At 45.5% G+C, this 27,976-nt stretch overlaps 1 protein-coding gene across 1 annotated transcript in view; it reads left to right on the top strand.

The window, feature by feature from the left end:
* Window positions 1–27,976, top strand: part of ADAM12 (ADAM metallopeptidase domain 12) — a 374,252-nt gene that overhangs the window by 310,580 nt on the left and 35,696 nt on the right. Inside the window, exons 12-16 of the mRNA XM_054436011.2 lie at window positions 5,510–5,687; window positions 10,357–10,446; window positions 12,171–12,366; window positions 26,626–26,734; window positions 26,844–27,042. Of these exons, the coding sequence (XP_054291986.1) occupies window positions 5,510–5,687; window positions 10,357–10,446; window positions 12,171–12,366; window positions 26,626–26,734; window positions 26,844–27,042 (772 nt within the window). The remainder of the gene's footprint in view (window positions 1–5,509; window positions 5,688–10,356; window positions 10,447–12,170; window positions 12,367–26,625; window positions 26,735–26,843; window positions 27,043–27,976) is intronic.

Genomic DNA, 27,976 nt, shown 5'->3' with positions numbered 1-27,976 from the left:
TGCAAATGGGATTGTGTTCTTGATTTTGTTCTCAGCTAGAACATTATTGGTGTAGAGAAATGCTACTGGTTTTTGTACATTGATTTTGTATCCTGAAACTTTACTGAATTCATCTATCAACTCCAGGAGCCTTTTGGCAGAATTTTTAGCATTTTCTATGTGTAGAATTATATTGTCAGCAAAGAGAGAAAAGTTTGACTTCTTCTTTTCCTATTTGGATGCCTTTTATTTTGGCTTTGGCAAATAATTTATGGCTGAGTCCCCAAAAGCAATTGCAACATAAACAAAAATTGACAAGTGGGACCTAATTAAAGAGCTTCTGCACGGCCAAAGAAATTACCAACAGACAGCCTACAGAATGGGAGAAAATATTCACAAACTATGCATCTGACAAAGGTCTAATATCCAGAATCTACAAGGAAGTTAAATCAACAAGTAAAAAACAAATAGTTCAATTTAAAAATGGGCAAAGGACATAAACAGACACTTCTCAAAAGGAGACATACAAGTGACCATATGAAAAAATGTTCAACATCACTAATCATCAGAGAAATGCAAATCAAAACCACAGTGAGATACCATCTCACACCAGTCAGAATGGCGATTATTAAAAAGTCAAAAATAACAGATGCTGGCAAGGCTGTGGAGAAAAGGGAATGCTTATACACTCTTGGTGGGAATGCAAACTAGTTCAGCCACTGTGGAAAGCAGTTTGGCAATTTCTCGAAGAACTTAAAACAGAACTCCCATTTGACCCAGCCAGCCCACTACTGTGTATATATCCAAAAGAAAATAACTCATTCTATCAAAAAGACATAGGCCCTCATACTTTCATTATAGGGCTATTCACAATAGCGAAGACATGGAATCAGCCTAGGTGCCTTTCAACAGTGAATTGGATAAAGAAAACGTGGTGTGGAATACTACACAGCCATCAGAAGAATGAAATTATGTCCTTTGCAGCAACATGGATGGAGCCGGAGGCCATTATCCTAAGCAAATTAGTGCAAGAACAGCAAATCAAATACCATGTGTTCTCACTTGTAAGTGGGCACTAAACACTGAATACACATAGATGCAAAGATGAGAACAACAGACACTGGGGACTATTAGATGGGGGAGGATGGGAAGGGAGCAAGAGCTGAAAAACCACCTATTGGGTACTATGCTTACTACCTGGGTGACAGGACCCCAGACCCCAGCACCATCCAATATACCCATGTAACAAATTTGCACATGTACCCCTTCATCGCTAATAAAAGTTGAAATTATTTAAAATAAATAATAACTTTAGTCATTCCCAGTGCCTCGCCCGTACAGAGGCACAGCTCCCGTTGTATTGACACTCCATGGGATCTTCTCACCATCAGCATGACCTTGACCTATCTAAGAATGATGCCAAGTAGAAAAGGGGTTGCCTCTCTGGGTGTGTGTCTGCAAGAAGAGCAGACTGTTTCCCACTGTGGAGAAAGTTCCTCCAGGCCAGTCCTGTCTGTCTGCGCACACTTGTACCAGCTCTTTCCCAAGGTGCACTCACACCTTCTTCCCTTTGGATGAGGGGTTCAAATGACCCTCTTCCTGGTGAGGTTTCCTGGTGAGGTCCACTGTCCCTAAAAGTTCAATACACACCCTTTTCCCTTGCTCTTTTATTTTTTTCTCCTTAATTCTACTCTTTCTAACTCATTCTGTTTCCTTAGCTTGCCTATTATCTGTTGGCCCCACTGAATGCAAGCTCCATGAGGGCTGAGATTTTTTTGTTTTCTTCATTCCCATATCCCCAAAGCCTAGAATAATGCCTGGTACCTAGTCGGTGTTGAATAAATACTTAGGGAATAATGGAATGATGTGTGATAGGTTGTTCTGATTTTCTTCCTCTAAAGCCTGACTTCCTCTAAATGCCCAAATAGGGTTCATAAATATCCTGTCAGAGTGAATACTCACCTGCCTCCTTGCTGAGAAATCATGAAAGGATGGGATGAGTAACGACATCCTACAGGTAGAAAATACTCCTCAGCCTCATCACCATTCGTCATCAAAAGTAAGTTCTTGAACAATAAACGAGGCATTTTTTTCTTCATTACATAGAGGAAATGGTAGCGATACTGGCTGACCCAGTCCGAGGAAATGGCAGGAATGTTTGTGGAAGGGCTGCTGGACTCCCCATTGACCTTGCTGGGTCCCCTGAGCAAGTCAGAAAAACCCCAGGTTGGTGGGAAGAGAAGCCACTCACACCTGTTCATGGCTGGAGCTGTCACCCATGGTCAGGAGTTGATGGAAGTTTGAATTGTCCTGACCTGGAAGGCAGGCGGCATGCTGGTGAGCTCAGGCCATGTGGAAAGGAGCCCTGAGAAAGGATCTGTTCAGTGTTGGTGAATTCATCAAGACCTCATTTCACATCTGAGGAGGAGGACATCGCTACTTTCTTGTTAAAACAGAGGCATCCCTGAGGAATTAATGCCAGGATGCTCTTCCTCAGAGCAAGGTTGAAAACCCGTGAATTGGATGAGGACTATTTATGTATGCATGATTCTAAATGAGAAAGAATTTTGTTAACATTTGGAAGTTGTCCTTCAGCAGAATGAGGAAAAGCTAAGGGAAGTAGAAATATATTATTACACAGATCACTATACCGTCTGACAACACCCAATGCAGACACAAAAATACAATGATGATCTTTGCCAGTGATGATCTGTTCTGTTCTCCTCTCCTACAAATGCTGAGGTTTAAATCCTGGACTTAAACTGTTCTCATTCATCCTATTTGGATGGCAACCCCCCCACGCACACAAAAAAATGTATGTTTGTTGCTTTGAAAGGAATGCGATGGGGAAGGCATGTCTGAGCTTAGTGAACAGAGCTGGTCTCAGCTCTCCAATCCCTGGGGTCTGTGGACATTCTCTGCTCCTTTGGGAAACAGGGCAGTTCAGACCACTCTTTTCCAAGCTTCTCTTAATTGCTGTGATTCTGGCTATAAACCCTTCCTGAGACTTACCATTTATCCTAGGGTCTTTCCTAATTAACTCTAATATTTTCTAGAAATCACTTCCCTTCTAGAATGAACTGATAATGGTTAGTCACAGAACTAAGTTGCATATCATCGAGTGAGAATGACGTTTCATCTCCTAGATCAGGCCTGGAGACATATATGTCCTAGGAAAACTCTCAGATACAGAAGAAGTTTCCATCTGTACCTCCATGAAATGTATTTATTTATTTATTTTTGCAAAGAGAAGAACGGCTCTTAAGTCCCTGTGTAATGTACCAATTACTTCAATATAATACCCTTCTAAATTGCAAGCACATTGTCATTTTTCTTGTGGATCATTGTTTGAACCTAGTCAGTAACACTTTGATACCAGGAATAACCAGTCTGTCTGCCAGGGGAAGTTAGAAAGATTTCAAGACTCTTACAGCACTATGAGTAAGTCCTGGTATGTTGCCTTTGTATCCACAGAGGAGTACTTTCATTTATTAATTTATTTGTAGATTAGAATTATTAATATACTCCAGAGTTAATAGCCCAAGGTTAATAGAAACCACTTGGAGGGAAAACTAATGCAGGAACAGAAAACCAAATACTGCATGTTCTCATTTATAAGTGGGAGCTAAACATTGAGTACATATGGACGCAAAGAAGGGAACAACCGACACCAAAGAAGGAGAGGATCAAAAAACTCCCTGTGAAGAACTGTGCTTATTGCCTGGGTGATGCAATAATGTGTACACCAAACCCCGTTAACATGCAGTCTACCTACATAACAAACCTGCCCATGTACCCCTGAACCTACAATTAAAGTTAAAAAAAAAAAAAAGGGCCAGGCGCGGTGGCTCACGCCTATAATCCCAGCACTTTGGGAGGCCGAGGCGGGTAGATCACCTGAGCTCAGGAGTTTGAGGGCAGCCTGGCCAACATGGTGAAACCCCATCTCTACTAAAAATACAAAAAGTTAGCCAGGCATGGTGGTGGGCGCCCGTAATCCCAGCTACTCGAGAGGCTGAGGCAGGAGAATTACTTAAACCCGGGAGGCGGAGGTTGCAGCGAGCCACTGCGCTCCAGCATGGGCGACAGAGTGAGACTCTGTCTCAGAAAATAAAGTTAAGAAAAAATAAATACCTGGTCATTAAAAATCTGTGGCTAATAGTATGCCTTATATACTTGGGGAAGAAAAGGGAAACCACTCGGAGAGGATGGTGCAGTGTTATCAGTTTGGTCCTGGAAATCAGCATGATCTCACAATTCGCCAAGCTCAATCATTAAGTGGCCACTGGTCTACCATCATCAGGGGAGCATAGCAGCTTGCGTTGGTTTGGCCAATTGATTGAGATCCAGTTCTAATGTCATCCTTATAAATGTCTCCGTCGGGAGAGGGTGCTTGGGTTTGCTGGACAGCAGCCCCCGCTCCCTCTCTAAGTAATAAAATTTTCTGGGTTTCTGGCATGCTTATACCTTAATAATCCTTGCTGCCTCAAGACATGGGAAAATGCATTTGTAAAAAGTGAGACACTCTGTGTATGTTGGATAACACTGGCTGCTTTGGAATCAAACCCCAAATGCTCAGTGGGTTACCATATTAGAAGCGTGTTTTCCTTCTGTATGATGCTCAGAGGCTCTAGACTCCAAGTGGCCTTCCCCCATACAGTGAGTTAGGACCAGATGCCATGCCTGACTCCTCCATCTCCTAAAACCATGGAATACCCTAATCTCAGCTGGCAGATGGGGAAAGAAAGGATATGAAGAAGGAATACTCGCTTAAATACCATCAGCCAAAAGTGACCTATATCACTTTTGTTCATGTTCTAGTGCCAAGAATTAGTCATGCAGCCCACCCAGGTTCATGGGGGCTGGGCAGCCCTTCTAGAGCACAGAAGGGGAGCATAACTTTGCTGGGGAGTTGGCTGACCCTGCCACACCCTGGAATTTAGAGGCAAGGGGTAAGACCTGCATTTCTGGATCACCTCCATTCTCTTACAACTGTGCTGGGGGAAGACAGTGATTTGACCTTTATAGACCTGAATGCCAATATCAGCAGGCCCTGCCCTACAGTGGAACCACGTGTCCTTGGAACCACGGAATTAAGAAACACCATCATTCATACTCTTTTCTTCTTTGCGCTTTCCAATAAGGACATTGTTATGTGTTTGTATTACAAGCTACGATCCCTAAGAATTCACTTTTCATAGCATCATTTCACCCAGAACTATTCATAATGTCTTTAATGAGACTCTGCCTGAACTTGTTGATTTGAAAACCATCAAAAGATCATTTCTTTTTTGATAAAGCACTTCTTCATCAGCCACGTTGGCACTGTACAGGAACGGATGTCGGGATGGAACTGAATGTGCCTCGCTTAACACTGCATATCTGAGTTTTTTGATATGCATTGTTCATTGAGACCACCAGTGAACACCTGGGCAGATGTGGCCAGTGGGTGCCTTCTTGTGGGCACAAGAAGGGCAGGCAAAGCCATTCCATGCCCTGTGACTTACTGTTCTGGGCTCTCCTTTCTCAGGTACCCATTTCCCATGGTGTTCAGCAGTTGCAGCAGGAATGACTTGGAGACCAGCCTGGAGAAAGGAATGGGGATGTGCCTCTTTAACCTGCCGGAAGTCAGGGAGTCTTTCGGAGGCCAGAAGTGTGGGAACAGATTTGTGGAAGAAGGAGAGGAGTGTGACTGTGGGGAGCCGGAGGTAAGAACCATCCCCAGAACAAGGATACAAGAAGCCTCGTATCCTTGGCTAGGCAAAGAAGAGAGAACTTGGAGGAACTGTACAGCCAGATGAAAGTACTAGAACTCAGGAAGGAAGAGTCCTATCTGCCCAACCTGAACAAGCCCCATGAGCTAGGGTGGCTTTCTTGAATTTTAACTATTGCATGGAATAAGTGATCACTTGATTTAAAAAGATAAATAATCCTATTGAAGGGTACAGCATTCTCAGCAAGATGAGGACAAAAACAATAAAAAAGCCTTTAGCTTTGAGTTTGACAGAGAAGAAAGCCCTGGAATTCTAGCTTCAAATAGCTAATAAGCACCGTTTCTTTCTCTTCGTAAGGTGTGCTACCAGAGGGGAATCTGAATAAGCAGCATTCATTTTTAACCAAGAGCTTCCTCTCCGGTTGAAATTCTGCCTTGCTGCTGCAGGTGTCTCTGTATGCACAACTCGAGGCTTCTGCCTCTCGTGCTTGTAGCTTTCAGAAGCAATAAGTGAAGGCAGGGACCGTTTTTATCTAGCACACAGGGCTTAACCCTGTTTTCCAGCCAATATCAGGAAATGTCCTTGTTTTAATAGGGCCCAAGATAATCAATATAAAAATTATAAAAGCCACTTTTTAATCTGTGAATAATCTCAAGAAGGAAAGAGAGAAGACAGCATGAGACCTCCTAGTAAAACAGGTGCCCCCTCAAAGTCTGGAGGATTTTGTGTTTAGAATAAATCAAAGCAAGCAGTTGTACAGCAGGCAATCTCCATGTGGGATTCCCTCCCCGAGAGTTTATGCAAGCTGAAATAGTAGACAAGTTCAAGGCAGGCTTAGCTAAATTCACAGATGGACTTAATGAGGGCTTAGGAAGAGCATCTCCAAGGGCTGCTCTGAAAGAGGGAGTTTAGGGTGGAGGAGAAATCGTGTTGAGACTCTGGTGTATCCAGTATATTCCTGTGTTCATCACATAAACAACTGGCAAACAGAATGTTCATCATATCCCCATCTTCAAGTCTCTGAGGTTTTCCATACCAGGAGGAATGAGCTTCGTCTGACAGTTTCTGCAAGAATGTTGGAGGTATGTAAGTATTGGGTGGGAGTAAGGGGAGACGTGATGTAGAAGTGGTTTCTTCAAATGTTTTTATGCCCTTGCCAAACTCAGAACCTAACCATGATAATGACATTGTCTGGAGGGGTGTTTAATTTTGCTCACAATGAGCAGGGAATGGTTGCTGTGTAGGAGCAAGTCCTAATTATAGTGTTACAGAAACTCTTCTCAAGATTAGCAGAGGAAAACTTAAAACCATCATGGGTTGGGGTATACAAAGGGGAAATTCCTTGTAGGCCTTGTTAATTTCTTAAAGGAAAAAATGAATTAGTTTAAATTACTCACATTTCTCAGGAGAGGCCATGTTGGCTTAAAATGGTTTGTCTTTGATTTGAACTTCTTATGATTGTTTGTTAATCTCAATAAATTTGACAGCCCTTCATGAAGCCATGAACTCTCGGGTTTGGAATGATTTTGTTAGCAGTCATTTACTCCATATGCCACCAGCAGCAGCCACATCACTGCTACAATCACGACCACCATTGCTAACATCACCATCTCCACAATCGCCACCACCACCTCCTCCACCCAACATCATCACCATTTCCCTCATGATCACCATCACCGTATCACTGCCACTGCCGCCACCGTCATCACTACCGCCCTCACCATCACCCCACTCTTGTAACCACTGCCATCTCCACAGCTGCTGCCACCACCACGGCCACACCAGTATCCACATCACTACCAGCGTCACTGCTACCATCACCACCCCTGTCATTATCCCCACCACCACCATCACATCAGCAAATGCTTGAGTGCCTAAAATGTGTCAGCCACTCATATTCTGCTCCTCTGTCTTTTCTCCATGAAGGAGTCATGCGGCTTGACATGGTGCTATCTCTCCAGGTGGCATGTTGCATTATAGGGTAGCTTTGATTATTACAAACTCCCTCCTTGTACAGAGCCAAACTGCTTGCACGCAGTTACCAACTTCGTATTTCTGTGGTTAAGGTCCTTATTTTGTAGGATAACTTCTTGATATTTGAAGATAGCTCTCATTCCCCTCATCCAAAGTTCTTTCTTTGAAAGTTACAGGTGAGCCTTTTGCCTCACTTTTTAGATTTGCTTTTTTTTTATTTTTTGCTTTTCAAAAAATAGTTTCGAGTAGTTATTATTAGAAAATAATAGTTTCAAGGTTCAAACTCAAATTGTGTTTGGCAGTGTGACAACCTATTTACAGTTTCCAAACTGCTTTACCTAAGAATTTTAGACAAAAAGACTTGTTAACCCAGATTCTTTATCCCCCTACCCAGTGCTCAGGCCCTGGTTATTCTGCATGCCCTTGCATCAGATTGACCTGGCCATTCCCTGGCCCATAGAGGGACCCAGTGTGTTACCACATCAGGGAAGGAGTGAATGGGATCCGAAAAACTGCCAGCACCCAACGGAAACCAGCTTCTCCCTTGCTCCCAGAAATAATCTCCATTATTTTCAAGAAGATGGCTTCTAGTCTTCTCCCAGTTCATTGTGATTAAGAATCTATGTCTGCTACCTACAACCTGAGAATGACAATTAGGGCTTTGCAGAGAATTCTCTAATGCTTTCATTATTCTTTCTTCTTTGGAGACTTGGTATTCATTGGCTCTGTTGGACTTCTCTATTGAGGACTAAAATAATAAATGTAGCAGCAGATGAAGAATGTGTCTCTTCTGAGAAATATGGTACTGCAGAAGAAATAGATCCTGGGTGGTTTAAAGGCAGATTGATTGCTGAAGCCTTCCCGGACAGGACATTGGATTTATATCAACATAAGGAAATCCTGACAACTCACTCATTCTTCCAGCTAACAGGATTGGGAAAGCAGCCTTATCTCCTTGTTTAAAGTCAATAGGATGCCAGTAGCTTGTGAATATCTTTTAAACTTAGTTATCTTTCTCACATTATCATCCCCTTTGAAGTCAGAGCCATTTGGCATGGCTGCATTTCCATTTGAGCTGCTGCTTATATTACTGGGTGATTTGAGAGAGGGGGGAAGATATTTCTTAAAGAATTTTAGGACCCAGATTTAGGATGGCTGATTTAACATGGAATTTCAAGAAAACTTGTAATTTGGTAAATACTCCATAGAGCCATTTAGACCATAAGGACCAGGATAGCAGTGGTGTGCATTTGATGACACTGATTTAAAAATGCAATTAATGGACTACTTTTTTTAAAAAAAGTTCCTAAACTCTTTTAGAATTGTAAGTCCACAGGTTAGAAACCCTTACTGTCATAAAAGTTACAGCTATGACTTCTGGTTGACAGTTTTATCTTATTGTACATATTATACATTCTGGATGTTTATAAAGTTCTCAAGCAAATTTAAAATTTAATAACTTTGGAAGTCTGTATAATAGAAGCAAATGGAACATCAAATGAGAGCATAATTAGAGTTTTACATAGGATATAGTTTCAGTATCTAGGTTTGCCATAAATCTTCTGGATTATTGACAAAATTTTATTAATTGCATTTGTAAAACTCATGATAAATCCATTCAAGAAATATGGTTTTCAGGAGTAAAGTATTATATTATTAAACTAGTATGTGATTAGCTTCACCCCAGCCAATGGTATGTAAATTTTTCAGAGCATATCATATATTGGATAAAATAAAAGAACATTGATAAATTACTCAGTATTAAAGATCTATGAACTGTTCCATCTTATGATAATTACATTTCTTCTAAAATGTGTAAACTCCAGTTACTTGAATGTTCTCAAGTACAAGGACTTCACTTGATAAATGCGTGCAGGCCTTTTGTTGAGAACTGAGCAAAAAATGTCAATCTCTTGTTTTTGTTAGGAAAAAATGGAAACAATGGGTACGTGTGGAGCACAGCATTATAAAGGAGTTAGTTTCTTTTCTCACTTTTGTTTCAGAGAGGACAATACATCTAATGCTTGATCTATCCATTTAAATCCCTTGTAAATCAATGGGCACAGCCCATAGGCCTCCTTCCGGCCACTTGGTTGTTATAATGTCCATTTCTGACTTTCCGAGTGAGGAAATTGTCAGGCCAGACAACTTAACCTGGGCTGCTCAAGGGTCTCATCCACAACCCTGGTGAGATTGCAGGGAATTGTGGCTGAAACCACTGGTTTGACTTCATTTCCTGCCAGTACTCTCTAAATCAAAAAAGGTTCATTTTTGAAGAATACAGATTGTATGCATCTATGTATATTTTTGATTAGGTAATTTCAAAGTCCTGCAGGGATCCTGATTCAGTCCATTGCAATGAGATCCTCCTGGACACCCCTCTACAGAGCCCCAGTGTACTGCTGACTAGAGTGACGTCCCCAGCCGGCCAGCCTATGTCACAACTGCTTTACCCTTCTTGAGGGCACTTGTGTGCTACTGGCTTTTTCCAGGGACTCGTAGACCCAGTTGGTTCATAAACAGCAGAAGCTTTGCTTTCCAAACAGACGGAAACAGGCAGGTGTACAGTTCAGGAGCTGGGCCCTCTTGGTCTTTCTTGCTTTTTGCAGCCATTTAAGGTGTGATGTTTGCATTCAGTGAGTGCATACTCCATAAGACTCTGTCAAACAAATCCCATTTCCCTCTCCAGGAATGTATGAATCGCTGCTGCAATGCCACCACCTGTACCCTGAAGCCAGACGCTGCGTGCGCACATGGGCTGTGCTGTGAAGACTGCCAGGTGAGTCACTGGAGCTGCAACTTGACCCCCAGGTTGCCCACAGGTTCAGGTGGTTCAGATCTGATGCAGGGCAAGCAGTGTGGCTGGAAGGTTTCCCGGCATTCACCACAGCACGCACCATACCATCCCTCCTTCTCACACCAGTTGGTGTTACCCACCTCTTATTGTTTAGCTTCCAATCTTAGGGTGAAATGCATGCTTTAATTGCCAGTCACTTGTGTTTATTTATTTAGGGGCTGACAACTGATCAGACCGATAAACCCTAGTTCAACTTTAAATGCTCCATTTGTGCCATCAGAGGCACATGGGGTCCTACTATGCTGACGAGAAGAGCAAGGCAAGAAGTCGTCCCCATCCACTGTCACTCAGCTTCCCCCAGGTTCACCTTCTTGATCCCGCGGACATCTGCCTGCTGGCTTGTCCCAGAAGTTTTGTATAAACAACTCAATCTTAATGTCCTCCCAAAAGAAGGTGCCACCAACCCTGCCCAGCCAAGAATGATAGTTTTATACTCTCGCCATTGCTGCTGGCTAGGACTGCGTTTCTTTTGGCAGTTCCATTGTCTTATTATTCAGAGCTGATATCTGACAGAGTAGAAGCCTGAGCTTTTGATTCAACAGTTCCAAGGGTAGAGTTTTATTTCGTTTTAATTAAGCAATTGATCCTGACATTCTACTTGCAGGAAACTCCCTCTTAGCTGCCCCACATGAGCACAGTGATTTAGAAGTGCATTATAACATTTAATGTTCGGCTTTAAAATAGCCTTCATCCTCTTCCTAATGCTGATTAACTTCTGGGGAATGTTGTAAGCAGCTGGCTCTCCCCGGCTCCCAGTAACTGGTGGAGGAAGGTGCCTGGAAGGGAGTTGGGGGAAGGGGGGAAGCAAGTCTGAGCCTGTGCCCAGGGGATGCCCAAGTAAGGGGAGGGAGGACCACAGGGCAATGCTTGATTGTGGTTCACTTTTAGGTTATGACTTTTTAACAATTGCTTTCAACTTCAAGATCTTCTAGAAGTTGGTAGGGGTCTTATCTCTTTGCGTTTGAGGAGTATGCAGGGAACTAAGCCCAGGACTTGCAGGGGTCCCTAGCTGTGTAGCCTCAGACAGGCTACTCTGAGCCTTAATTTCTTCAACCACAAAAAGCTGAGCTGTTGGTCAGATGGCTTCTAACATCCTTTACCTCTCCCTTGTTCTTCTCCTGTTCTTCCCATAAAGCAGTAAAGAGAGAGCTCCAGTTCTATGATTTGATGACTAAGTAAAATTGCTATTGTGATTGTGACCTTAAAGTTATTTTTATTAACTTGCCCACACATGCTAACACCATAAATGCAAATGTCCCCTTGAAATGTGTGATGGTATTGACACCCAGAGACCTTTTTCTTAAGAATCAACCAGGCCAGCAGCCAACGCTTCCCTCCTTCTTCTTCCTCTGAGGTGCCAAGTGCCAGCAGCCAGCTTGTGTGTTTCTTGGAGAACCCTAATGTTGCATGACATTAAACAGAGGCTGCTCTTGGTTGTCCCACCCACTTTATAGTGGAACAGTGAACCCCAGAACGAGAATCTGATGATTTAATGAGGTCTCTCTACATTAGAAGCGACTTCCTTTGAAATCCTCACCCCTTTATGTGGGACTTATGGCCTTGTCCACTCCAGCCCAGGAGTAACGCTGAGAGCTGCCTCTCCCTTTCCCTGGGTGCATGTGTCATAAATGGCCCTCTCCTTCCAGCTGAAGCCTGCAGGAACGGCATGCAGGGACTCCAGCAACTCCTGTGACCTCCCAGAGTTCTGCACAGGGGCCAGCCCTCACTGCCCAGCCAACGTGTACCTGCACGACGGGCACTCATGTCAGGGTGTGGACGGCTACTGCTACAATGGCATCTGCCAGACTCACGAGCAGCAGTGTGTCACGCTCTGGGGACCAGGTATGTGGCCGCCACAAGCTCGGCATCAGGAGAGGCACTGGCAGACCTGGGCTGTGGGACTGGGGGCATGTGCTCTGTTTCGGTGAGCCCCCACTCCTGGCGGGCGCTGTCCACACAGCATCCGGTGTGTTCAGTTGGGAGTGATTGACTCCCAGGGAGGGGCTGAGGCCACACTGGGCATGGGGTGCGCAGAAATGGACGCTGCCTGGAGCCTGGCCTTAAGAAGCTCAGTGCAGTCCAACAGGAGATGCAGGAGCACCTACTGTGTGCCCCAGGGGATACAGAAGATGCAGGAGCACCTGTGTGCCCCAGGAGATATGGGAGATGGAGGAGCACCTATTACTGTGTGCCCCGGGGGATACAGGAGATGCACAAGCACCTACTGTGTGCCCCGAGGGATGGCAGGGATGAATCCGCCATGACTCCTGCCCTCAGATAGCATAGCATGTAGTTGGACAGACAGACAGAACTTTCCCACCACCACTGAGATTTTAGTAATGCCCCTTTGTACTCATAAGAGGACCCCAACCAAGTGAGGGGCCCAGGGCTCCATGGGGAAGGCCCTGATCAGACTTGAAGCACGAGTGTGTCTGTAATCGGAAGGCCTGAGAGCAGCAGTGAGTGGCTCTCAAATGGGAAAGTGGGGTGGTTGAGTCAGACAAGAGACCATCAGCTTACTATTTCACCAGTTCAGGCTGGGCACTTGGCACAGTTTGTCTCTTCTGACCCTCCAACAAGCCCCTGAAGTGGGGACTATGAAGTTTTACAGAAGATGATGCTCAAACTCTGAGCCAAATGTCAGTTTCCCCAGGTCTCCGGGCTAGGATTTGAACCTGGGTCACTGTGACCCAGTGCCCATGTGTTACTCCCACAATGCACAGTCACCCTGAAGAGGGAGGTCTTGCTCTAAAGCTCCACCAAAGCTCCAAAATGAAGCAGAAGCTCAGATGCAAAAGGGAAGAATCCATCCCCTGCGTGTCTCTCCTCCATGCCCCACCTTCTGGGGTCAGAGATCCAAGGCCTCATTGGGCAGCCCTGGACTCCAAGGCCCCATCACCCCAGAACCATTTGAGATTCAATGCCTGTGTCCAGCTCCCAGGAGTCCAACCATGAAATCCATAAATGCAGGCCGCACCCTGTCCTGCAGTTCTTTCCCTTATTGTAATGTGGTTGAGTCCTTTGTCACTCCCTCCTCCCGCTGGCTGCAGAAATGACCTCAGCCTTGGCCAGAGACCCCAGCTCTGGCAAGGCCGCTGTGGTTGGCCAGGCCCAGGCTGAAAGCCAAGCAGAATCAGGCGGGATCTCTAGGGGGAGGGAAACCTGATAGGACCTTTGTCAGACTTTTGTTGTGAGGCTTTGGTTTTAGGAGTGATGAGGGAAGTAAAGTGGAACAGAAATTGACGACTAAACCTCGAAGCTTGGGGTTTCAATGGAATGTGAAAGCCACGACCAGGCATGGAAAACAAGATGGATGTCTCTCGGAGCTGGGTACTGCTGGGAGGCCCATGTCCCCTGCCAGCCAGCGATGTCCTCTGTACTTGGAGCTTTCTGGGGAAAAAGAAAGGGCAGCCTGGTAGCAAGGAGGGACGAGTGCAGGCCTCTTTAGCTCGGCCTCTGAGGAGTTGTTCTGATGCTCCTCAGCACTCAGGGATGTGCGTGGGCAGGTGGGACGGGGAGGCCTGCAGTTCCTGGGCCCTTAGTGCTTCAATCCTTGGACCCTGAGCAGCCCTCAGTCCTGGCATCATTGCCTGCTGGGCCTTGGGGCACCCTAGGCAAAGCAGGGGGCAGGAGCAGTGGGGGACACCCTGTTGCAATGACAAGGACTAAGCCAGTACTCGCTATACACATTGAATGGTGTTTGGGCTTGACATGGTTTAGTGACTTCAGGCAGCTTTTAGCCAACTGAGGTCACTTTGGGACTGCGGCTACTGCTGCAGGCCAAATCTTCATGGCTTCAGGCATCCCTAGTGCCGTCCCCGTCCCAGCCTTTCTCCAGAATCAGCAGTCTCCTTTTCTTGAGTTACAAGGGCTGTGATGAAGCTCCTTTCCAAAAAGCATTTTGTGGCCAGAGCACACACAGCACTTGGAGCTTTGGGAGTGAAATGTGTTCCTTAATGCCCTGCTGTATTCGAACAGCTGGCCCCGTTTCCAGAGTGAGGTCAGATGGAACTCGACAGTGCTGTCTAAGCCACCCGCAGTGTGTGACTCAGCTGGCTGTGTGCCTCTGATTCATGGTGACCAAGGCTGGTATTTATTATCTCATCAAACTAGTCCTTCTGCAGCTGCCTGACCAGAGAGAGAACCAGACAGGCAGACAGACTGACAACCTGACCCACAGACTGAGCTTTTCAAAAGCAAGAGCAATAGGAAGTCACCTGCTTGGGCTCTCATCATCCCCATGATGGAGGGGGAGGCTGGAGGTCTGAGCACCCGGGTAGCCACGTCCTCCTCCGAAGGAGGGGGCTTCCCTGGGAGCTCCTGGCTTAGCTCTACTCTCTCCCACCCACTCTCTCCCTGGTAACCAGGAGGCCTTTGCTGGGGTGGTGGTGGGTGGTGTCGTGTGTGGCCACTGCACACAGCATGGAACATCCATGGCATCAGGACTGTTGGTAACAAATGTAAAGTTTTGGTGAAGAGGCTTTATCTTTGGCTCAGGGTTCCTGAAAGCCACAGCACAGAGACCAGGCTTGGGAAGCCACCTCGGGCTTGTGACTTCTTGGGTTTTGGTCTGTCCTGCCCACCCCTCCTCAGTTCTTCAGATCATTATACAGACTTCCTCGGGAGAGCAGAGAGCAGGGAAGCCTGCAACCTACTGTGGCCCTTGATGCCAGGGAGCTCTTGGAATGGGCCTTTGACCACCTCCTTCGGGAGTGCAGTGTGCTCCTTCCTCCCCTCGTCGGTGTTTCCGCCTGGTTTCCAGTTTACAGGCGCTGTGTGAGTTTCCCGTGGCTGCTGTAACAAATTAGCACAAACTTAATGGCTTATAAATGCTTCATTTTACAGTTCTGGAGGTCAGAAATCCTGAAATCAAGACCCTGGCAAGGCAGCATTGCTTTGGGAGGCTCTGGGGAGCATCTGTTTCCGTGCCTTTCCCAACTTTTAGAGGCCACTTGCATTCCTCGGCGCATGGCCCCTTCCTCCGTCTTCAAGGCCAACAGCACAGCATCTGCAAGTCTCTGTCCCTCTCCGACTTCTGCTTCTGTAGTCGCATCCCTTTCTCTGACACTGACTCTCCTGCCTTCCTCTTATAAGGACCCTTGTGATTCTATCAGGCTCACCCAGATTGTCCAGGGTGATCTCCCCACCTCAAGATCCTAAAAGTAATCACATCTTCAAAGTCCCTTTTGCCATGTCAGATAACATGTGTATAGGTTTTAGATAAGGATGTGGGCCTTTTAGGGGAGCCACAGGCATTGAACAGACCACTTACTAGCAAGGGACCTTCTGCAAATTGCTCGACCTTGTTATGCCTCATCTGTAAAATGAGGATAGTGATCTACCTACCCCAAGGGTCTGTTATCCTCCAACATAGCCTATAATCTATTCCATGTAATACATGCGGTTCTATGCTAGATGCAGAGCTCCTAGTAAATCTAAACTCTATAAATAAGATGCAGCTGCACTCCCAGGAAGCTTAGACTAGTGAGCAAGATACTCAAATCCTTGAGGTCTGTAAAACGGGCTGTAACAGGGTCATGGGCCAGATATGTTGGGGTGGAGGAAAGCAGCCAACTAGGAGGCTTTGAAGACAAGGTTGCCGTGGAGTAGTGGTTTGCCAGGGGTGGAAGAGGATGGATATTTCCGGTATACAGAATAGCACAGCTCAGGGCACACAGGGACAGTGGGGCCAACCAGGGCAAGTGCAGGTAGTTCTGTGTGTGTAGAGCTTGGGCTGTGCTTTGAAGAGCAGAGAGCCTCAACTGCCACACCATTCTCTCATTTGTCAAGTATTTGTTGATGTCCTGCTGTGTGTAAGATGCTGACTCAAGAGCCCCGACTCTGCCAGAGTGACACACTTCCCACAGTTCCTGTGCACTCCTGCCTGGATCTGGAGGGGAGGGCGGATGTGAATCCTTCACAGTATCCTCCCGGGAGGCATAGATCCCGGACAAATGCAGTCCTGGGAGCGGAGGTGACTTCCTCAGCCAGGCCCCTGGCCAGCCAGATATACCATTGAGAACATTTCAATGCTTTGTTATAGTGGTTGGTTTGAATTAGCTTTTCATGATTCAGAAAGGAAAACTTATTGTCAAGTTTGCATTTGCAGTATTTCCCCACCCAGGAGCAAATGCTTCAGGACCTGGATCACATATGCACTGGGGTCATCATAGGCCTCCTGAGAAATGTAGGAACTCAGAGCTCTAGGAGTCCTTGAGTCGTTGCCCCACCGGCCCTTGACATTTGCACCCCAGTGACCTTGCCCGAGTTGCTGAGTTGTCCAGAATTCTCCAGTTACATTCAGGATGTCCATTACTCACCCTCCAGATCTGGCGACCCAAACACTGACTGGATGAAGCCCTTCCTTCCAACTAATGATTCCCTTTTGAAATGGGCTTTTCTCAATCTGGCATTATATTTCAATAAAACAATCCTGCTTCCAAATCTTTCTACAAATAAAACAATAGAAAATTCAAAACACATGCCTGCAACTTCTAACTGGCAAAGCAATAGACTTTGAGAATGCCTTTTGGGTTTTTTGTTCATTTATTTGTTGTTCTAATTGTTTTTGTTGTTGATAACGTACGTTCTCGTTGGCTAAGAGTACAATTTTTTTCTCACTGATTTTTGTCCCACAAATCTGGTGTCTCAAGACTTCCTATGTTGATTTCAAACACACAAATGTTATTCACAGTTCAAACTGTGTGGTTGGCGTTTAGCTCTCTTTGCCCAGGTTAGTCTTAATATCTACAAAGATTTTCTGTCAATATGACATGACCTTTACTCCTTCTGAAATATAGCTGGATATTTTTGTTTAGGTAGCAAATTTACTTTTACCAATGTTTTTTTGTGAGAACCACCAGCATAGTTACTGAAAATATTCCTTGGCAATTAATCTTACAGATAACTACACATCTATAGTCACAAACAATTGGCATCAGAGAATTCCTGAAATGTGTTAGTTTTTTCTATTTTCTCACTCACCAGAATCTAATGTTTGATTTCTGCAGTGTGAGCTGACCAGACCATTTTTATGGGCTGGTGAATACTCAGTGTTTATTTGCAAATCTGGTTTACATGAGCTTGGTTTATTGTGACCCACTTGGGGCAGTGCATGTATGAATCACCTACAACTCCTGTGGCCACAGATGGGAAAAAAAAGAGATTTTTGCCAGAAGTCGTATTGTTTAGAAGTCAGGAAAGTCTCCCTTTGGTCCCATCAAGTGAGAAAGAAATGATAAAATTTGTTCATTTGGACTTCATTTTCTGATGAATACAAAGGTCCGTCTGAAGAAGAGAGATGGGAAGGGCAATACAGTCTCCAGTTGTTTGTAAAAATGCCTTTGTCTGTGGATCTTAGTGGCAGGGGTTAGGGAAATCAGTGACACAGGGGAGGAGGAGCTGATTTGACTGAACTGGAGAAGTACATTTGCATCATGGAGTCATTTTAAGTAAGATTAGATTGAGTAAATTGTGGGCTTAATTCAAGATGCCATCATTTCTCTTTCAAAAAAATAATAATGACATTGGGAACTTCCAAACTACAATTACAAATATAAGTTATAGCACTCTGAAGATAAAACTGGTAATTAAAATCCATCACTTTCTACATCATTATAAAATATAGTATGGTGTCAAAATTCCCTCTGAAAGGCTAAATTTTATCTTTTGATAATGGCAAAATATCTAAGTGTTCCATTATTAAGGACTCAAAGGTAGTAAATTGATGTAATATGGTAGTGATAAGAAAACTGTTGTCATTCTTTCTAAGAGATGTGAAATCTCGTCTTCATGAAGACAGACATTTTTTAATGCAGCAACTTTGAACCAAATCTCTGCCTTTGTAACATCTTACAAGTGGATAGAAGTCATTTGCACTTTTTAAATTATTGACCACTCTGTCTCTAAGATAAATGCCAGATGGCAGCTAACGCACAAAAGCCACAGGAAGCACTCTGTTGGCCCCTCCTCCGCTATCCTGACCGGGATCAGCAGGTTCTGGACAGGCAGGGCGCGCAGAGAGTCGTCTGCGGGCTCCGTGCCTTTGAGCCCCTTTCCTTTAATGGCGTTTTCTTTCAGTGCTGGAGCTGCATCTGCTCCCAAGGTCAGCACTCGGCCCCCTTCGGTTTCCCTGCTTATAAGTTTCTTCCTTAACTTTGAGGGAATAACAATTTACCTTTCCAGGAAGTAAAACGTCTGTCTTTTTATGACCTTACATAAGATCCCACAGTAATATACTTCATTTGATGTCAATGAATAAGTGGAAATCCAGAGTCATAGAAAAGATAAACCAGCAGACAGTGTTCATTTACCCAGGCTGCGGTGTTTGCAGAACCACAGTTGACTTCCTCCGGGAAGGGCATTGGAGACATGAAGTGCTTTCCCCAAATGGCTTTTCACTCATTCATTCTTGGAACACATCTGCTATGCGCTGGCCCGAGGCACCATCCCTGCCCACAGGCAGGAGCCCTGGGGCCTCTCAGGAGGCAAAAGCAAGTGTGGTAAATACAAGAGAAGACAACCTTGGGAGGAGGGAAAGGAGGGCCAATCCCAGCCTCCATGGCAAAGCTGGGGGCAGAGGAGAGCCCTGAAGGACAGAGGAGCCCTGGACCCTGATCCAGCTGGCTCAGGCATCGAGTTCCAAGGAAGACACTGACTCCCCTGGCTTTGGTCGTGTGCCCAGCATTGACCCGATCATATAACCTGTGGGATGGACCTCTCTGATGCAATCTTATGTGCATACCTCTACCATTAGATAGGAAAGTTAGCTCCAATTAACGATATAAAATGGATTTCCCATGGGGAAAATGCTCTTGTTCCTAGAAGAAAGGATATGGGAAAGGTGTTCATCAACAAAACAATAACCCTGTGTCTCCTACCCCACAATCCGTTTTCACAAAGTGCTGTTGCTGCTCCAAGCTCCCAGAGCAACCTCCTACCACACAGGTAGATTTCACCCTGGAGGGGTGTGGCCAGTGTGTGGTTCTGGAAGAAGTTGTGCTGAATCACTCTGGCGACCACTAGCTGGCAGCTCCCTGGCCCCAGGAAGTGGCCCAGAGCCCACCATGGTACCATCCTACAACCTAACATTGGAGTTTGGGGCAGTAGGGGTGTGTTGTAAACAGGACCAAGTTTCAGCCACTGTGTCCTTAGAAGTTTGGTTCATTTGAAACCCCTTAGCCTTTAAACATCCGTGTTCCTCTTGGGAGATTTCTCATCACAGCCTGGAGACTCCAGGGTAAGGCGCCCTGGCCAACTGGATAAGAGTAAGCATTGTAAACAGGGCTCTGCTCCATCTTCCTCCCACCTTCTTCCGGCAAACCCTCGCCACCACTACCAAATTAAAGCAGCAGCAGTTTCAGAGGGCTGATAAAAGGAAGCAAAAGATCGTATCTATTGGGGCTACCCATGAGTTAGCCACTTTTCATCATTCTCCAGAGAAGAGAATGACCAAAGTAGATGACAGGGGCTGGAGTATGCATTCGGGCCTTTGATTCCATAGAGAAATGCATCTGTCCTATCCCCGTGTTTACGTGGCTGATGAAATCATGGCTTGCCTCTCCTGCAAATGCTCCTTTTCTTTGCCACGTGGCAGTGAGCCGTATCATTGCTGTGCCTCAGGGACATCACGTCCTGGCCATATTTCAGCGGTAAATTATGATATGGCATCCCTCACTCCCTCATGTTTTGGGTGAAAGCTCAAATGAATGAAACTCTTAGAAGGTGACCGTTATTGCCTTCCTGGAGGTAGACAGAAAGTTAACCTTTAGAACCTCGCATCGTTCAAGCCACTGGATGAATTAATGGCAGAGTGGAGTCAGTTTTACTGGCCAAACTTCACTGAGATTTATTTCTTGAGGAACTGCTCCCTCAGAGGTTTCCAAGTCCTTCTAGTTCAAATTTTTCATTTCTTTCCCTGAATCAGTATAGATGCAACAAAAAGCATACACATATCTGCTGCCTGCCTCCATTGTCCCAGTTTTAAAGGGAAATCTCACTTAGCATGCTCAGGTGCAGGGGGTAGGCTGTGACCCAGGTCAGTTCAGCACCTGAGACATGAGCATGAGGCAGCTGTCGTCCTCACCTGTCAGGAGATTTTGTGGAAAAAGATTTAGTGAAGATGAAGTTGACTCCACGAGCAGCTGGATTACAGGAGAATATGTTGGTGGTTCCAAAGAGGAAAGGATGGCAGGGACAGGAGTCTGTAGCCAAGTAGTGGGTTTCCAAGAGGAAGGCAGCACAGGAACATGGCTGGATCATGGGTTTTGGCTTTAAACCCATGAGACAAACCCAACTTTGCCATTTACATTGTGATCTTCGGCAAGTCGCTAAAACGCTGAGTCTAAGTGAAAGTCTCTGAAATGGGGAGAATGTAGACCTTACGGGGTGGCTATAAGGATCAAAGATGATACTACGTGCTGTATCCAGCAACATACTTTAATTACAAATGGCCTGCTGATGATCTAAAATGTGTCGTTCATTTAAAGTGTGTGTGTTTATTAAGAGCAAGGAGAGTAATGACAGGAAAATGATCTTTGTTCTAGGGTTGAGTGGCATAAAGAGAAGTCAGACTCAAGGGTCTTTGCCCAGGGTTGCCTGCTGCCTCTTTCAACAGGGCACTGGGTGCTGACTCAGGGGGAGTCTGGAGGCCCAGCCCAGGGCAGGCCAGGAGGGTTCCCAGAACCAGCTGGGATTTGGGGGCCGTGGGGAACCACACTCATTGAAAGGAGTAAGGGGATGGGTGCAGGGAAGTTGAAATCCTTGTGCTGGATGGTAGTTCTGATTTATATGCAAAGGATGTGCAAAAACTATTAGGGTTTCAGATAAGATTCTCTTCTTTCCTTCTCATTTCCTGAGGCATCTGGTTAGCCCACAATCTCCACTAGCTACCCTGAAAGTATAAGGCCCTGGAGACCATGAAGTGTGAGGGACATGGATGTAAAGCCCCTACTGACGTGATCATGAATCATTACAGGTGTGGTAAGTGATGCGAGCAGGAGCTGGTACAAGGAACTCTCTTCTCCCCACACACACCCACCAGCCCTAAAGTCCAGAAACCACGCCTTCCCCACAGTCCAAGGTGGTCCTCATTATCATTTGGGTTTCCTAGGGGCCTGACACATGTCAGGAGCTCTACACACTGACTCAGCTCCACAGCACCTTTGAGTCAGGTCCTTGTCCCCATTTTACAGATGAGGGGACAGAGCCTCGAGAGCTTATACAACAAGGCCTTTTGGACATTGAATGCCAGATCAGCCCGAGTTCCAAGCCTTTGTTCTTCCAACTCTGAAGCATGGTTACTGAGTATATCAATCAGACAGGAGGGGGCAATCTAAAAAGGCTGAAGACTGATAGGCATTAGGTATTTTTCTTAGACCCATACATGCCTAGCTATAAAACAAGGCTTCCCCCTGAAAGTACCCAGCAAAAAGAATCACTGACCACTGACGTGTCACTCTCTCAGCCACACCTTTTGGATATCACAGAGCAGGTGGGAAGGCGCTTTGGCCCTCATCATCCTGCATCCGCGCAGGTTCATCAAGGCTGCCTGACAAAATCAGGTTTAAAAAAAGGCAGGTGCATCTATCACATGCTTAAATATTCTTCTTCGGCTGTGACTTCATCTCATTTTGGTTATTCTGGTAAAAGAGCTTTTAAGGGTTCACTTTCATAAGCAACAGAGTGGGTGGTTCAGTTGTGGAGGTTATGAATATACACCCACTGGGCTAACAGAGAAAGTGCTCACTTTCTCTATTAAAAAGTGTTGGAAGAGTGGGTACTTGAACCTAGAAACAAGATTTCCAGCGATAACATAACAGAAGAAAAAATGTCAGCATCCTGAGAAAGCCGGAAGTGCAGGGAATGTGCCATGGAAAGCAAGAAGACTGAGACTAGGCTGGGTGCGGTGGCTCACGCCTGTAATCCCAGCACTTTGGGAGGCTGAGGTGGGTGAATCACCTGAGGTCAGGAATTCGAGACCACCCTGGCCAACATGGTGAAACCCCATCTCTACTAAAAATACAAAATATTAGCCAGTCGTGGTGGTGGGCACCTGTAATTCCAGCTAAATGAGAGGCTGAGGCAGGAGAATAGCTTGAACCCGGGAGGCAGAGGTTGCAGTGAGCCGAGATCGCATCATTGCACTCGCGCCTGGGCAACAAGAGCGAAACTCTATCTCAAAAAAAATAAAAATAAAAAGACTGAGACCAAAGGAAACGTCATCTCAGTAAAATTGTTCCACGGTGTGGGAGAGTTTTTTTTTTTTTAAGACAATCTAAATTAAAATGTGATTCTTTTAACTGTTTCTCATTAAGTTAACTGACAGCATATTATAAGATGATGCTTGACTGTGTCATCTGTGTTGGTAAAAATTCACATATTCGAACTGGCCATAAGCCTTTCTGAGGGTTTGTCTTTGGGAGAATGGCGGCGCTGCTGAAATGCCAGGTGGCCTTCTGCTGGGGCGTGTACCATGCTTCTGCGTTATTGGTAAACAAGGCATTGCATCTTACACACACCTGGTTTTCTGAGCTGTGCTGCTCCACCAGCATTTGGGGCATTAAAATCATAAGCACACCCTGTATTAGTCTGTTCTCACACTGCTATAAATAAATAAATACCTGAGACTGGGTAATTTATAAAGAAAAGAGGTTTAATTGGTTCTTGGTTCTGCAGGCTTTACAGGAAGCAGAGTAGCTTTTGCTTCTGGGGAGGCCTCAGAAAGCTTCCAATCATGGAGGAAGGTGAAGGGGAAGCAGGCACATCACACGGCCGGAGCAGGAGCAAGAGAGAGAAGGAAAAGGGAGGTGCCACACACTTTTAAACGACCAGATCTCTATAACTCACTATCCCAAGAATAGCACCAAGGCGATGGTGCTAAACCATTCAAGAGAAACTGCCCCCATGATCCAATCGCCTCCTACCAGGTCCTACCTCCAACATTGGGAATTATAATTCTACATGAGACTTGGTGAGGACACAGATCCAAACCACGTCACACTCTGACCCAGAAGGCTCAGTGTGTTTCAGCTTTGGATTCCCAAGTAGAGATCCAGTGTTTTCACTTCCAGAATGCTTTTATACTTGATTACACACTGTTTCCATGCCTTTGCTTGACTTCCTAGCATAACGATAGCCCTTTATCTGGTATTCATGTATCAAGCTTCCCCTTTGCTTCGCCGGTACATTTGCAGCGTCTTCAATCCCTGTTGAGGTTGGTCTCTTTCTCATCCTTTCTCTCTCCCTCTTTGTTTTTATCCTTCTGTACTCCCCAGTCCAACCTCGTCCAACTCTCCTCCCAGGCTGCTGTTGAGCTGTTTGTGAGCTCACGTGTCCGAAACTGCCCAAAGTCTCTTTAGAGCTCCCTATAAGGAAAACAAATTTATCAACCGACACATTTGAATTGTGTCATGGTATATGTATTTTTTAAGTGGTCACAATTCCCAAGAAAGAAATTACTTTATAATAAAGGTAGCAGAATCTAGGACATCAGAATAGCATTGCGTGCAACGGCACAGTGATGTCAGCTCCACCCACCCATTTCCTAGGAGCTAAGCAGTCACTAGGAGCTGCTTGTATTTCCGAGTCCTAGCCTTATGAAGTAGGGAAAGAAGCAACAAAGCCATTTCCTGCCCCATTTTCTTAGCCCTTCCATGGGCAGCTGCAGCAGCACACCCCACATCCACTGAACCTGTTGTTGCTTGGGCTGCAGGGCCAGGTCTTAATCTGCTCTCTACACCTGAGACCCGGTACAGGGTCCAGCACCTGTGAGGCTGGAGCACAGGAGGGAACAGCCCAGAAGCCTGGCTTCACCCTTAGATGATCCTGCCTTCGTTACCTATGTGAATCTAAGCAATATATTTAACCACTGATGTGCTGATTTTCTGGTCCATAAAATGGAATAATGAGACCTACCTTGCAGGATTAAATGGTAGGATTCAGCTCATGATGTTTTCTCTAAGAGGTCTTCCCTGACCAGCCTGCCTTTAAAAGCAACAGTCCCCTGAACCCTCCTACTCTGTTTCTACCTTCATAGCAATCCCTAACACTGGACTTTAGAGGAACATAATCATTTGGGTTTTTTTTCTGTGTCTCCTTGCAATTTTCAAGTAAGCAGGAGGTTTGTCCAGTTTGGTCCCTCTTATACTCCCAATGTCTGGAAGATAGTAGGTGCTGAATAAATACATGTGTCTGATTGAAGCCTGCAACATGATGGCTGGCTGGCTGGCTGGCTGGCTGGATGAATGGATGGATAGACAGGTGGCTGGCTGGCTGACTGGCTGGATGGATGGACGGGTGGCTGGCTGGCTGGCTGGCTGGATGGATGGATGGACGGGTGGCTGGGTGGCTGGCTGGATGGACAAGTGGATGGATGGATGAACGGATAGATGGGTAGATAAATGGATGATGGAAGTAGGAAGGGAAGGAGGGAGGAAAAAAAAGAGGGAAAGAAGGATGGTTGGGAAGGAGATAGAGTTAAGCAAGCAACAAATACATAGGGTGTGTGCAAAAACACAAACAATTGTTGAATTGTTACTATTCTAGATGCCAGTTTTTCCAAACTGCTTTGATCAATCAGATCCCAGTACTTTGATCAAAAGTGCCGCCAAACAGGATTAAATTAAGCACAAAGTGCAGGTTCCACACTAAGGCTCTCCCTCCCCATCCTTCCCTGCTCCGACAGATAGATGAAAGAGAAAAGGCAGAATGCGGACAAATCAGGTCCCTAATAGGAGCTGAGTGTGTCGGTGGTGTCATCCTACTGTGAGCAAGGCAGATGTGGAACAGATGGAAGGAAACGGCATGTGATGTGAAGAGCTAGGGACCTCATCTTTCTCCATGACAGAGAATTGTTTCCAGTCTGGGCTAATGCCCCTGAAAAAGGAGATTGCAGAGGCTTCTCTAACGTGGCTTATAAAAGAATGAGAAAAGGAGAGGTGCAAGGCTGGCTCATTGCAGAGATTGGAGCGCTGAGCACACTGTTCACTTCAAATGGTGCCAAGGTGGTGTGGCATGTGTGTGTTTAATGAGATGATCATGTCTGCTAGTAGCTGATGAGGAGGGATCAGGTGCAGGCTAACGAAGGGGGATGTTTTTAGTAATAAGAACATCTTCTGTTCCCTGGGACGAGGTATCTTAAATAAATCCGTTGTCACCTTGGAAAGCAAAGCCTCCCCAGGGTAGGGAGCAGAGAAGGGCAGGAGTCAGAGTGGGGCTCTGGAGTGTTGGCATCCTGGCCATCAGAAGCGATGTGAGAGAAAGTGCCAAACAGGACACCAATCAGGGAGAGAAAAAGGACCACGCCGCAGGGCATGGTTTGTTCTAAAGAATGTGGCATGTTTTCTTGACTTGCTCAGTAGTCTTCAGCAGACATCACTATGTCCAGGATTCAGGAGTCCTCCAGAACTTTGGCTGCAAAGGCTGATTATATGTGCTCTCTCCATGGCTGGAAGATGTGCTAAAAATGGCCATTTCTGAGCTCTCTGGCTGCCATGACCCTCTTTGCTGGGACCCGTCATGTTGTACATAGGGATTACCAGGGTTTATGACTCCATGTCCTCTGAGAGAAATCTCTGCCTTGCAAATAAAATAGAAGGTATTAAAAGAAGGTAGTACTTGCTCTTATAGGGAGCTTTATGGGACTAAAAATATCATAGAAGATATCTTCATTGCTCCTTTGGAGCCTGCCCTGGCTTGCATTTTCTCACCGGAATTGTGTGGGGTGTTGTTAAAGAGAGCAAACTTCCCCTTCTCTGCAGCCAGCCAGCCAGCCAGCCAGCCACCTCCTTTCTGCCCTGGATCAGATCTCATTCCACAGCCAGGCCTCATTTCCTGAGAGGCCACACATGCCACGAGCCCAGAGAGCAGACCTAAGGAAGAGTAAGCATTGGAACATGTGCTCTGCCGGAGGCCAAGTCGAGAGAGGATGCGAGCTGCTAACACCCTAGGCTTCCCCTGGCCAGCTTCCACCATGAGTCAGGACAGACACTGGGTGTGATTGCTTTGAGCACGTCTCCCCATAACCATTTGAGAGGCCTAGAGCCATGAAAAAAAAAAAAATCACCTGCAGGAGATGAAAATGCAGTTCTGCTTCTGTTTCAGGTGCTAAACCTGCCCCTGGGATCTGCTTTGAGAGAGTCAATTCTGCAGGTGATCCTTATGGCAACTGTGGCAAAGTCTCGAAGAGTTCCTATGCCAAATGCGAGATGAGGTATGGAATCCAGACATCCTGGCAAAGTCTTTGCTCTGACCTGCCCACATTGCATAGGGTTGGTTCCAAATGGTTTCTCCTTGGGAATTGTTTGTTCTTACCCTTCCAGAGATGCTAAATGTGGAAAAATCCAGTGTCAAGGAGGTGCCAGCCGGCCAGTCATTGGTACCAATGCCGTTTCCATAGAAACAAACATCCCCCTGCAGAAAGGAGGCCGGATTCTGTGCCGGGGGACCCACGTGTACTTGGGCGATGACATGCCGGACCCAGGGCTTGTGCTTGCAGGCACAAAGTGTGCAGATGGAAAAGTAAGACCCAAATGTTTGCTTGGATCATAAATGTAAGTCTGGAACAGGGCCCATTGAAAAACGGCAAGAACTGGGTTACAAGGTTTGTTTGTTTTCCTTCTCAGATGCACCTAGAAGAAAAAGTCAGTAAATCCTAGATCCTGGTCTGACTATTAAAATGCAGATTGGGGAAAAATCAAGCCTGTCTTCTTAGGCCTTGAGTGTTAATAAGTCATTTCTACACTCTAGGTGGCATGAGGACTTCTAGCCAGGAAATTACTTTGGAAAGAAATACAATCGCATATTCTATTGGTTTTGGATATGTGGCTTGGTTTTTAGCACAGAGTTCTTGGGGGCTTGTCCTCACCTGAACAAAATGGGAAATCAGATGTATTTTTAGAACCCTGTAGAGAGAAGAATAGGAGAGGGAAAGGAGTGGAAGAAACTCAAAACCAGAAGGGAGTCCTTTCAGAGAACAGGGAGAAAGATACATGGAGATATTTTGAGGTTTAGAAATAAAGTGAAACTTTTTTTTTTTTTTGAAAGAAAAAAAGAATTTGAGATTTTCATGCTCTGCCATACTGATTTTTTTTTTCACCAAACTTTCTCATCAGACTAAATGACAGCAAGCTAATACAATGTTTTAAGAAAAGGATGAAACAACCCCCAAATGCTTTTTAGGACTCCATTTTCAACATGATCTTGAAATCACTCACTAACATGAGGTCACACAGGCAAGAAAAGACAAGAGGCAGAGACAGAATCCTGAGGACAGGTGTTGCCTCCACTCTCCTGTCTTTGCCCCCACACACCCTGAGCCACAAATCCTTTTTCCTTGAGAAATAGGATAGTACGTGAATCTTCTTATACATTCTGAATGTCTCCTTACCCACATTTGCTCATATTCAGGCCTTGACATTAAAATGACATCTGATATTTTTAGGCTCAAATCATA

The sequence above is a fragment of the Pongo pygmaeus genome, chromosome 8 (genome assembly GCF_028885625.2).
Source record: "Pongo pygmaeus isolate AG05252 chromosome 8, NHGRI_mPonPyg2-v2.0_pri, whole genome shotgun sequence".
Classification (NCBI taxonomy): Eukaryota; Metazoa; Chordata; class Mammalia; order Primates; family Hominidae; genus Pongo; species Pongo pygmaeus.
Note: the sequence above shows the minus strand (reverse complement) of the source record. Positions and strands in the feature narration are given on the sequence as shown.